At 37.9% G+C, this 12,203-nt stretch overlaps 1 protein-coding gene across 10 annotated transcripts in view; it reads left to right on the top strand.

Annotated features, from left to right (window-relative positions):
* The window catches only part of OXR1 (oxidation resistance 1), a 270,959-nt gene that overhangs the window by 58,926 nt on the left and 199,830 nt on the right, over nucleotides 1-12,203 (top strand). For 2 of the 10 annotated variants that reach the window (XM_040084372.2, XM_058423318.1), the window contains exon 3: nucleotides 9,717-9,810. The exons of the other annotated variants lie outside the window; for them this stretch is intronic. In XM_040084372.2, the coding sequence (XP_039940306.1) occupies nucleotides 9,770-9,810 (41 nt within the window). In that variant the 5' untranslated portion in view covers nucleotides 9,717-9,769. The remainder of the gene's footprint in view (nucleotides 1-9,716; nucleotides 9,811-12,203) is intronic. 10 annotated transcript variants of the gene reach the window in all.

Here is a 12,203-nt window from a genome sequence, read left to right as displayed (position 1 = left end):
CCTTTTGAACATAAAAAGCGGATTAAATATGTGGAACCATGTGGTGTTTATAGGACATCGGGAATACTAGAGAAGGCTGGCGTAGCATGTCTGCACTGTCTGTGATAATAAGAGAAGATGCCTCAGGAGGAGGCATATGTTATCAGCAGGATCCAGAAGAGATACAGCATCAATGTGTGAGGCAGGGGAGGTAGGATTCCTTATATCCCCTTGATCTGGATGCCCAGTATCAGTTTTTCTTTCCTCACAAATCACTTTTCTTCAGGAACAGGAGCACCAGCTGGAGAAATCATTGCTCTGTGATTGCTGCCTGTTAAGTTGGAATAAATTTTTTTCTTAATACTTTTAACTCCAAGTGAAATTGAGGAGTTCTTCAAAACAAAAAGATAGATCTGTCTTTATGCCTTTATGTCTCATGTCTGCTATTCATAAAAGTCATGGGTGTGGGCTTTTGTTCCTGCTTAAGGTAAGGCATTAAGAGCTGTGAGGGTAGTCAGTGGATTTCTTGTCTCTTTTCACTAGAACACATTCAGATGAAGAGCTGAGTTCTGTTCTGTTCCCAGCCTGTCCTCTTTCTGTCTGGTAACCAGCAGCTCCCATGGATGGAAGTAGTTACATTTATGATTATCAGTACAGGGTATGGATGGGGGGTTGTATTTAACATGGCTGCAGTAAGAGGTAACTTAATAGGGGCAGAACTTGACCTGCAAAATCCTAATTACTAATTGATGAGTAAGCATCTAACCTGACTTTCAGCTTCCAGCTCAAGTGTTCAGCAATGAAAAATATCCTTGTGCTTGTTAGGAAAAATGAAAAGAACCTGTAAATCATTGGAGATGTGATAAGCATGGAAACTTACAGTGACAGAATAAATATATTTTATTGTTAATGGGGACTTTATTTTTACTTTTATATAGGAAGATCCTAAAATATTTGAGGAACACAGCTGCACATTTATACTCTATTAATGTTCTGTTCTTATTTATAAAGACAATAGCAAACAAATTATTGAACTGGAAGGAGTCTTGCCAATTATTTATGATAAATGGATCAGATGTTGTGTATCCCAGACTCTCAAGTGGAAAAACCACTGACAAAAGTAGTTTATCACGTAACCTGTGGTGGAGGCCCTGTGTCCTCTCTTGGCAGTTTCCAGGAAAGCTGAGACATGGTAGAAAAGTTTTGGCTTAAACAGGGCTAAATAGGGTTTGTCTGGTAGACCTGGCTATGGAGAGCTGCATGTCACTAACAGAGGATTTAGTGAAGGGAGAGCTCAAGAAGGGCTTGCCTCATGCTAGCTAAAGAAGGGAGAACCATATGAGATTATCTAGAGTGTTTCAGGTGATTATCTCTTCCAGATGTTTTGCAGGGTAATAAGCTTTGAATAAAGGACAGTATCTGACTGTGACTTCATTTCTATTTCCATGTCATAAAACCATTTCCTACTTACTAAAATTCTATGGAAAGAGTAAATCCCAGGCATCTTGATACTGGATATTATTTTGCTTGACACCTCCTTCTGAAAGCTGCAGCCTTTCTCTCCTCTCCAGATGGCATGGATGGGATCAGCAGCCACTTGCTCTCTGATACAGGTGAATGTTTTTCCTGAGGTGCAGAGGGAATGAAGCTTCAGCTGATTTTGTATGCGTCTATTTGGGGAGGGGGGGGGGGAAGTGCACAAGTGAGTGCAGCACTGCTAATTTTCTCACAGTAAAGCTATTGAGAATATATTTATTACGTAATAAGAGCAGTAAAGTATTGAATAATGATTAACGTATTATAAAGTGTGGAAGATTTCTTAAGAGTGTTGTGTATTTGGAAAGTAAATTGTGGATTTTTTTAGTGTGACTGTCAATACTAGAGTCTCGTGACTGTGTTATGCAGTATGTAAAAAAAACAAGCAACAGGTTAAGTGCAAGATATTTCACCCTTTACTGCGTACAGAAAACAGTAACACAGTGGCTGTCAAATGCTAGCCATCCCTTAGACTTCCCTCTTTTTCTAAAAGCAAGATATTTTCACATTTACTTTTCTTATCCCAAAGAGACATAGTATCTTTTTTTTCCTTCACTCAGAAGGCTTTCTATTTGCATGATTAATATGTTCCTTGCATACTGTGAAGAGGAATATCTGCTTCACTCTGGTACCCAGGCTGACTCCCCATTGACTGTTTTCCAAACTAACATAAGAACTATTTATGTTTGTAACAAAAAGAAATTGTGCTGGTTTGGAGTGTGGTTTTCTTGTTGACATTTTAGCAACTGTTCCAGGCTCTTCTTAATATTTAGACAAACAAATATGTTTGGGTTTTTTCTGGTGCTGCTGTTGACATTTCCTAAGGGAATTGCTGAAGATGTTAACAACTTCCAAGCACAGGCATGCTGTAATGGAATAGTTCTTTGCTTGTGGCTCTGACACAAATTCCTTTTAACTGATGTTTTTGCTGAAAGTAATGTGATTGTGATAACTTATGTGAGTCAGGGTAAATGTGAATCTGTCCTGGCTATTTTGGGGAGCATAAATGTCTGCTAAACTCCTTAGTGTTTTGCTTCTTGCAGATATAACAAGCAGAAGGTACCAATTTATTGTGTTCCTCAGATCTGCTGTGCTGCACGAATATCTGCAGTGCAGAGCAGGAAGGAGGTCCATGAGAAGCATCAGTAATTGGTGAAGCCTGAAGGCTGGGGAGGCTTGTAACTCTACCTGCAGAAATTGGTCGGTTTGGGGTTTGGCTAATTTTGGAACCAGTAGCCATGAAAAACAATCACATGGTGGAACGTGCCCTTGTATGTGTAGTGTGTGCCCCAAGGGCACTAGAGGTTAGACACAGGCTGATGTGTGTGGTTTGGACCTGTGCACTGCCACAACTTTGCTATCTGGTCAGTACAACCTGGGTATAATTATGTTAGCTATTAACCCAGGGCTGTCCACTTAGAGAATTTATATAACCTCTCATGGGTGAAGGTTTTGAAGACTTTTTAAGCAGGTTGGGTTTTGTTCTGGAATCCTAGATTAAGTCTGAAGCCTGTTTAGCATGTGTCTGTATTAAAAATGCCTGCATTTTTCCTACAAGAATCAGTTATAGCTTACAATCTTTTAACAAGACTGTATCTTTTTCTGACTGGTCATGTCTTGCAGCTATGGAACAGATTTTCCTCAAAACCCATTCCTCTTTTCAACTGAAAAACATTTCTGTCTCTGGGATTCTCCAAACCTCAGTTATTGTATCGTCTGCATTTTCAGTGAAAGTGTAGAGAAACTTATTTGCAAGACAGTAATGCAGCAGCATTTTGGCTATGTTTGCTCCATTCCTGAGTCCTTCAGCTGAGGCTTCAAGAGGCAGTCTTTGTTGGTCTGTGGCTGTTCCCCTGCCTTGAAAAAGAACAAAAACTGTCAGGAAGAAAGATACTCATCGTAAGGTAGACTCCAGTTACATTAAATAGAATAGCAGCCACTTGGAGACGGGACTGGAAGGCAGCCAAAAGGACACTGAAATTTTTCAATAGTCTGTCCCTAACCCTGTCTTCCAGTGAGCAACAGAGAATGTAATTTCAACCTTCAAACTATTCTCTGCAACCAAATGGAACTGGATGCTGTTCTGACTCTATTTTAAAGAGCTTTGTAACCTAGATGAGGAGATAGTCTTCTTTTAAATGTGCATGTTGTTCTACTATTGCAGTAAATCATTGCAGGTTTTACTACTTATTGATTTAAGTAAATTGTCCTTTTGGCTGTCTTGTATGTGTTTCATATGCAAAAGATTGAACTTGACCTGTGGATATAACACATTTTCAATTAGTGTTTTGATTAAGGATTTCTCAGACGATCCTTCCTGCTTGTATCATTAGCTGGAGGCAGTCGGCCAGGAATCGCCAAGTGAAGTCATGTTTTGAGGCATTAGTGTCATGACAAGATCAAATGACTTTCCTTGTAATGCCTGCAAAAGGGTTAAATTGTATGCTGTACCTTCTTTATGAAAATCTCTCAGATTTATGTATGTAATGGCAGATGGCCTGTCGCTTCTAGCAATATTACAGTCTCACAAATCTCCAGCAATTTCAGGCATGTGTTTGCAGTACCATTTTTCCTTTCCTTGTGAGAGATCTCTGTACCCTCATACCACTGTATGGGAGATGTATCCCATTGCACCGAGTTGGTCCTCTCAGCTAAAGTAAGATCAGAAAGAGCTATCAGAATAGGTCTGCTGCCACTTGGTTTTAGGCATTATTCTTCCCTTCCCAGTGGAATCTCTATGTGTGTCTCCCAAGGAAGAGAAGAAGCTGAGGCCTTTTAATTTAAAACATTGCATTTTAGTAAAAGCAGTGATATGGGAATAAAAGAAAAAATAAGAAATTGCATTATGTAGGTAAAAATCTCATTGCTAATGTCAGATATTTGGGAACATTTTAAAATTATGTGTATTCTAATATTTTTGTAGTGTTTCTGTTTTCTTTCCTCCTGAAGTGTAGAGTTATATTTGTATGCTATTTAAAAAAACCAACACCCCGTCCCTTTTCTCTGTACATAATTGTAGTGAAATAGGCTTCAGTAGACAGGAAAGCAGAGTGGTGAGAGGTGTCCTCTATGAGTATGCTGTGGATGTAAAGAAGTAGAGATGACATTTGGCTTCAGAAAGAATCTGTAGGATTCAGGAACTGAGAATCATAGGTACAATAGGTATACGCTCTCAGCTTCCCACAGAGTGGCCTGCTCTGTTTGTGAGTAGGTGTCACGGTACAGCTAAATGTTCTGCCCAAAGCCCAGTAGTGCTGCCCAGGCCATGGGGGAGTGCCACAAATTATGGCACTTATTATGAGATGTATGGGGTGTTATACAAATGTGGAGTGTTATCTAAAGTACCCAGTGACCGCAGCTGGTAATTATGAAGAACAGCAGTTACCACTGTGTAGTACATTAGCTTCAGCAGAAACTACTTGGTGCATTCAAGAGTAAAATAATGTCCTCCGATTTTTTCATTAATGTAGGAAGGGCAACTTTCTGCCATGCAAAAATCTGGATTTACGACATGTGCTCTTCAGGATGGATAGTTATACCCAAACCATTTTTTAAAATGTTTGGGAGATAGAGGAGGAAGAGCCATCTAATGTCCACCTTTAAATTCAGTATTTAGTAAATATTCCAAACCTAGTGTATGGCTCAGATTTCTGTCTCTCACTGTGCCTGTGCAGTCTTTTGCTTTTAGAGATCATGATAGATGAGGCGAAAACAACAACAGCTGTTTTCTGTAATGTGGATGGCATGGCTTACTGTCATGGGGATCTTGGACTTAAAATGGGCGCTGCTGTTATCCATGCCTATCCCAGAGGTTCTTTGGGAGAAGAGGGCTTCGTTCATCCAGAACTGCATCTTATACCTCAGTGCCACACAGACTTGCAGATGCTAATTACTTCTGAATCTGTTTGTCATTAAATGAGCATAAAATTTTCTAGTGTTATTCTTTTCTGAGCACAACTAGTTCACTATAAATACTCTGCTTGCTTTTTTCCCCCCTCACTGTGCTACAATAAATAAGTGAGGGCCAGGAAGAAGACTGAATGGATAAAGAAAGGAGATGAAAGGAGTGGGGAGTGAATGAAAATTAGGGACAGAGAAATTACATATGTACAAATATTTTGATAGCTCTGGCAAAATGAACAGACTTAGGATTATTTATTAAGGAAGGACATAGGACATAAGAAATTGCAATTTTTAAAACATGGGGAAAACACTCCAGTCATCTTACATCATAGTAATAAGTTTTAGTTTTCTTCTAAGTATTTGAGTTTAGAAAATAAAATTGAAGCAAAAGTAGAATAAGGAAGACTGAATAGTGGACCACAGAATGAAGAAGGTGACTGAAAACGAAGAAAAGTGAAGAGAGAAGGCTACCTAAATCTACTTTGCCCTAGTGTATTCTATGTTGTGAGTCATATCTAGGGCCCCAAGCATTTCAAATAATTTAAAAGGTGATTGTTTATGTCTACTGAAAATACATGGGTTTTTTAATGCAAAAAGTTAATTAACCTGTGGAGCTGATGTCACAGAAACAAAATTTCTTGGGAGTTCAAAAAGGCCTTTGCATTAGTCAGCAGTAAAGCAACACTAAGGATTTTATGAAGGCAGTATGATGTTTTTTCTAAGGATTACAGGAGAAATCCCTATTGATCAAGGAATGAAACCTCTGGCTGACAAAGGTCTGGAAGAAGCTTTCCTTGGGTTTGGCTCATGGGTGATGTCAGCTTGTCAGTAATAGGATCCCTGTTCTCACAGTGTTTTTTTACACTGGATTTTGTAGTGTTTTATTTCTAGTTATGAGATGGGGCTGAATCACACAACTCATGCTAGAAAAAAGTGGCTGAAAGTGATATACCATTCTAAAAACATTATGCTCTGCCAAGATTACTTCTGAAGTCATGGCCAAGCACAAGGAGACTGCAGACATCATAGTTACAGCCTACCACTCCATCCACTTCTCATTTCTTCAGTGAAGGAAGATCTTGTTAGATGAAGGTCTAATGAGTCACAATAGCTTGCATTTCATCTGCCATAATAATGGACCACAATCAAAACATAGTAATTCATACTTCTGTGTGAGTTAAGTACGACTGAATGAAAATTTTGTAAGATGAACACATGTAATACTATTTTTGCCTCTTTAATTTTGTTTCAGTTTTTCTGGGTCATAAAGAAGGTGTGACTTTTTATTTCAGCATAGAACTACTTCATCTAATAGAAGAATTTGGTATTTTTTTCCTGATTATTTGTGTTTTGTTTTTAAATTATAGTTAAATGTTTGCTTCATTCAGCTAATGAGAGTTGAGGTTTTCAGTGCTGAAGTGTTGCTTTATTACTGCTTCCTTCATAGCCATCTCCATCATTTCTTTGCTCTTAAACTTGTCAATTCTTTTTAATGTGTTACTTTTATGTGTCACTATGAGGTGGAGTGGGATTGTTACAGTTTTCTTGATTTTTTTCATTAAAATTACTGACTTTTAAACTCTCTTTTAGAGTTTAAGAATAACCACTTTTGATATAGTTACAAAAAAAGAATATTTTAAGAGTATTCCAAAGAGGCTATAAAACAGGCTATCAGATTACTGTTCACTTGAAATGATCATAGTGATAGAGAGATGAAAAGAAATTTGCATAACTTTTCAAACAGAAAAAGGAAAAGACAAGATTGATAACATTCTATCAAATGCGACATTGAAGAGTTTTGCATTCATTTTCTCACAGTTCTTTCTTTCCCGCTGGGTTAGCGGAGGACGATAAGCTATGCTGGACTCACTCCTTCCCCTAGGTTCTGATTTTCATCTGAAAAAAGGATACTTGAATTGATTTGGTTATTTTATGGTTGCAAACCATGATTATTTGAGAGTGTTATTTACAGCTTAGAACCATAATGGCATTAAATTTAAGCAGTCAGAAAAACACTGGATTAAATGTAAAGATAATGTCACATTGGAAGAGCTAATTCCTCATGCACTGTTGTGTCTTAAATTCACTTTGTAACAAAAAAAAGAAATGTAACTCAGAATAAAAGGAGAAGGAAAGAACTACATTTTCTACTGTGAGCAAGCTCGCAGAGAATTTTCACAGCTTTCCTCCAGTTTTATGTCTGGACTTAAAATAGTCACATAAAAATGTAGAAGTAATCAGGTATTCCATATACAAGATGAAATTCATATGTCTGATTTTTTCTGATGGACATATATGTTTAGTAGTTTTCTTTACATATAGGTTTAGTAGTGTAGAGCAGTTCCCTGGAAGGTGCAGGAAAGAATGTGAAAACTGATAATGTGAAGAGAATTCAAAGAAGGAATATGAAAAAGATGGATAGACAAGTTATGGAGGTAATTTGGGTCCATGAGAATATGGTAATGCTTCCCAGTGGCTGTACCCCAAGGATACCAAATACATCTTTGTTCCTGTTTCTTGTCCCCACTCTCCCTTCACACGCATTGCCCAGTGAGTTAACAGTGGACTTTCTGGTCATGAGATTAGACCTTCATCTGTAAGTTTCATAAGTTAATGTTAAGTCCCAGCTCTGAATAGTTTTGGGTAGCACAAGAGAAAGAAGTCCATTCTTGTGGATGTGTAGGTGAAGGTTCATTTAAATACAGTTTATAATAGGAATAACTTCAGAAAAAAAGAGCCTCATTCCCAGAGGAAATTACTGCAGCATCTAGTTTGATAAGGAAGTTTTAATTTTCCTGCATTGGATGTCATCTTACAAAATTGCCAAGAATTTGGCTGCTGATGTTAGCAGAAGCACGTTCAATGCCTGGATGATTTCTTTGTTAATTGATGTTACTGCTCAGAATTATCTCCTTATTGTAGCTTGACTTCATTCTTTCTCTTTTGTTTTTTTATCACAATTTATGTTAGCAAAAAGGCTTAGAAAGGTTTATTAGACCTGTCCCTCTGCCCCTTTAAAACTGTTAACCATGATCCATCTTTATAATAGTTGCTTAAATACTCCTTTCTCTCATACTTCTTTTCAAACACTTCCTTTCTGTATGGACCAATAAAATAGTTCTAATGGAATATTAGGGGGAGGTTTTTTCCTTCTCAGTATCTCCAAGACGCCAGCCCCACTTCTGGAGCAGGAACACTATGATAATGTATCACAGGCTTGTTATATCAATTACTGAACAATATATCACAAGCTGCTAAGGTCTTGTTTTACAAAAAGGCTACCAGTTGTAACGGTGCATTGAGGATATTTAATAGCGCTCATGCAGAACCCACTTTGTCACTGCTTTATAGTATGTGAGATAACTGCTCAATAAATATTCTGGGCCAGCCTAGATAAACTGAACATTAAATATGAAATTTAAAATACTTCTTTGGTTTCTTGCCCAAAGTTTTGGACACATACTATGCATTTACAACTCCTGCGTGATTAGCATTTGAGTTTTGTTGGTGAGACAAATATAGTTTTGCAACATTAATTGCAAACCGACTTCAAATTATTTTAGTATGATTACCACCTTTGCAGAGTCAGGTTTTAAACCAACAAACACAAATGACCATTTATTGCTCTTGGAATAGGATTAGAATCATTATTAAAATCACTGCAATATGGTACAAACTTAGCATTCTGACTTCAAAAGGAATTGCACATTTAGGCAATTCCACATTTTCTTAAAGCCAAGCTAAGTTGATTCCACATGACAGTGGTTTTAATGAGGCTCAATAAACAGTACAGTTTGTAACCTCAGGCCAGCTGCTGAGCAAAAGCCAAGAGCAGTGCTACAGCTTTAGTGAACCCATTACTGTGAAAGATGCTGGATCCCAGAGCAGCCTGAGTCACTCACTGCACAAGAGATGAAGCTCCAATAAATAAAAATGAATATCTAAGGTGACGGGTGACAACTTCATGCAAACGTGATTTTCTCTGATTTGACAGTGCCTTGATAAAGTCTTAAGGCATGTGGCTTACTAGCAACCATTTAAATTTTTAGCCATTGATTCTTCTGTTTTATTTGCAGACATCAGCATTTGGGGCTTGTGGTTTCCTATAGGTATTAAAAATTTGCTTTGCTTATGAATTGGGCCTAATTCTCAGAGCTACTCAAGATCTAGAACAGCTCCTATAAACTGTTAGGGTAGTCAACAGTGCTGAGGTGAATATGATTTCTTTGCTAATTTATGCTTATTTTTTATTAAATTATTTTAAAGGTGAATTGATATAGCTTGTTTCCTACCCTTAGGGCTGATCTTAGACCATGTTCCCCCACCAGCACATTCACTGACCTGGAGCCCCATGAGAGTCCTCCAGAACAGTCTGCATCCCCTGTGGACGAGGTGAGGAAATGGTGGTTAAAAAACCACCAGAGGCAGCATAACTTCTCTTTTAAGGTGCTGTGGCTCTCTTAGTCTTTATGAAAATATTTCTAAAGAGTATCTGGAAAGACAGTATAAGTGGGTTTAGGGGCTAAAAAGAATAGAAGAGCAGAACTGAGATATTTAGTCTTGTAGTGAACAGGAGAGGTTGAACCAACTCTATGGATGGTTTATACACCAAAGGCATAGTCCAAAATAAACAGAAGAGTTGGCAGCACAAAAGGACAAAAAAAGTTGGTCTTGTACAAGAAAATAGGCAGAAATTAATGTACATTGCTGGGAATAGTATAGTGTGTAGCGGATAATGCTTGGACTTCATCTTAGATGTCTTTTCCAGCCTAAATGATTCTGTGATTCTGCATAATATGCTGGACTGTTTATTTATATTTCCCTGAGATAATCTTGTCAAAAACCCTTAAATCTCGGCAGTTAATCATGTTTGCCAAAATTGTGATTCCTTTATAAGTCTTACCTGTCATCTTTGCAAAGTTGCTGAGTCACAGTTTAAGTGGTTAATGCTGAACTACAAGCTCATAACAGGTTTACCATTTACACTTACAACAGAGTAAGACAGCAGGAAAAGATGTTAAGATAACACAGAGCTAGTGCAAAAAGATTCTGCAATCAGATTCTGTTCCTTATTTAGTGCAGTTAAATTACCAAATGGCAACAACAAAGACTAAGTTGTCATCTGCTGACATTTATTTCAGTGGGAAACCAGAAAAATGTACTGTTAAAAGGTAATATCAGAAACACTAGGAATTTTCAGAGGTATAAAGAGACAGATAAACACAACAAAAATCAATATGGTTAGTGTCCTCAGCTCTATCTCCACTTTCCAGAATGATATAGTTTCTTTTTACAGTTGGGTAATGTGTCCTCAAATACTGGTGGCATTGTAAGAAATGTTCTGGGGAACAGTCAGCATCATCACACAGACCATGAAGAGACAAACCACAGCTTTTAATCAATGGAGGAAGGGAAATGAATGTTACTAAAATACTATTCTCCCTTAGAAGGTGGCAGGCCTGATATAGTGCAAACTGATATGTCTGAGCCAAGTCAGGAAAAGCAAAGCAAACTTTGAATGGGTAGATCAAACACTTGGAGCTCCAGGCAGCAGGATCCATAATGTAAGATTAAACAAGTGTTGCTACTTTGGTTTTGCAAGCAGTTTGACTGCTGCTATTTTAAATTTTAGTTTTATAAGTGGCTATATTTCATGTTTCTTCGTAGAAATATAGAGAGACTGGCATGAAAATTGTTTTGTATAATTTTATAGTGCAATTGCTTGTTGACTGTCCCTGCCAGGTTAAAATACACAGATGAAAAAAAAAATGGTCATGGTCATCTTCCTAGCCTGTGGTAAGCCTCTGCTTTACAGGACTAAAGCTATTTAAAAAAAAAAAAAAAAAAAAAAAAAAAAAAAAAAAAAAAGAGGTAGGTAACTGATCATGACATATTATTCATTAATAATGTCAGATCCAAACTTTAAATGATCTTGTAATCTAAAGAAATTGGCACCTAATGCCTTTTCCGGTGTTGGTATTCCTGCACTCAGAATAAGTGATTGCTGACGTAGGGAAAGAAATGGGGCATCTGTTCAGAACTCCAGTATTTCAGTGGCTCCACATTAGAAGCTGCTGGCTTATTTACTGAGTCATAATTTATTTGTGTTCTACGTCTTTGTAAAAGTTTAAAACCACAAAAAGTTAAAATAGCCTATAAATCCAGAACCTGATCCCTTCTGATGCATATCTGTAGGTTCTGTGGCCAGTTTTCCTGAAGGTACCCTATGGTGAGTCAAGGACCACTCCAACTTTTTTTATTGTACCTTGTGATGTATTCCTGCCACAATGATAATCAATCAAGAGATTAAGTGATTTGGTTTTGAATGGAAATTGATGAGGCACATATAATAGTCCATGCCAGGCCTCAGACATTTTCCTGCAGTGAAAGGAGAGCTCTCCCCATTTTCCATTAGTACCCCCATGTTTGTGGTGCCTGGCACAGATTTTGTGTGGGTGTGGAAATTGTGCTGGTGGAGGTCTCGTTACATTGCACATATGATCCTGACCACCTATGCCTGAAATCCCCTAACCACAGCCAACTGGAAGGGGGATAAATTACCCTTGTAACACCCTGGGTTGTGCTAACAAAGCCATGCAGGAGGGTATCTCAGTAATCCATCTATTGCTGGTACTAGGAATAGAGGGTAAGGAGGGCTGGCTGTTGTTATCTTTACTGATTTATTCTCCTTTGCCTTGAGAGTCTCAAGTGCACTTCTGTGCACTTCAGTTATTAAAGTTTCTAACTGCAGGCAAGTTTTTGAGTGAGTGGTGTAATTCTCATGA

This window comes from Hirundo rustica, chromosome 1 (genome assembly GCF_015227805.2).
Source record: "Hirundo rustica isolate bHirRus1 chromosome 1, bHirRus1.pri.v3, whole genome shotgun sequence".
NCBI lineage: Eukaryota > Metazoa > Chordata > Aves > Passeriformes > Hirundinidae > Hirundo > Hirundo rustica.
The sequence above is the reverse complement of the archived record's forward strand: the minus strand, read 5'-3'. Positions and strand labels throughout refer to the sequence as shown.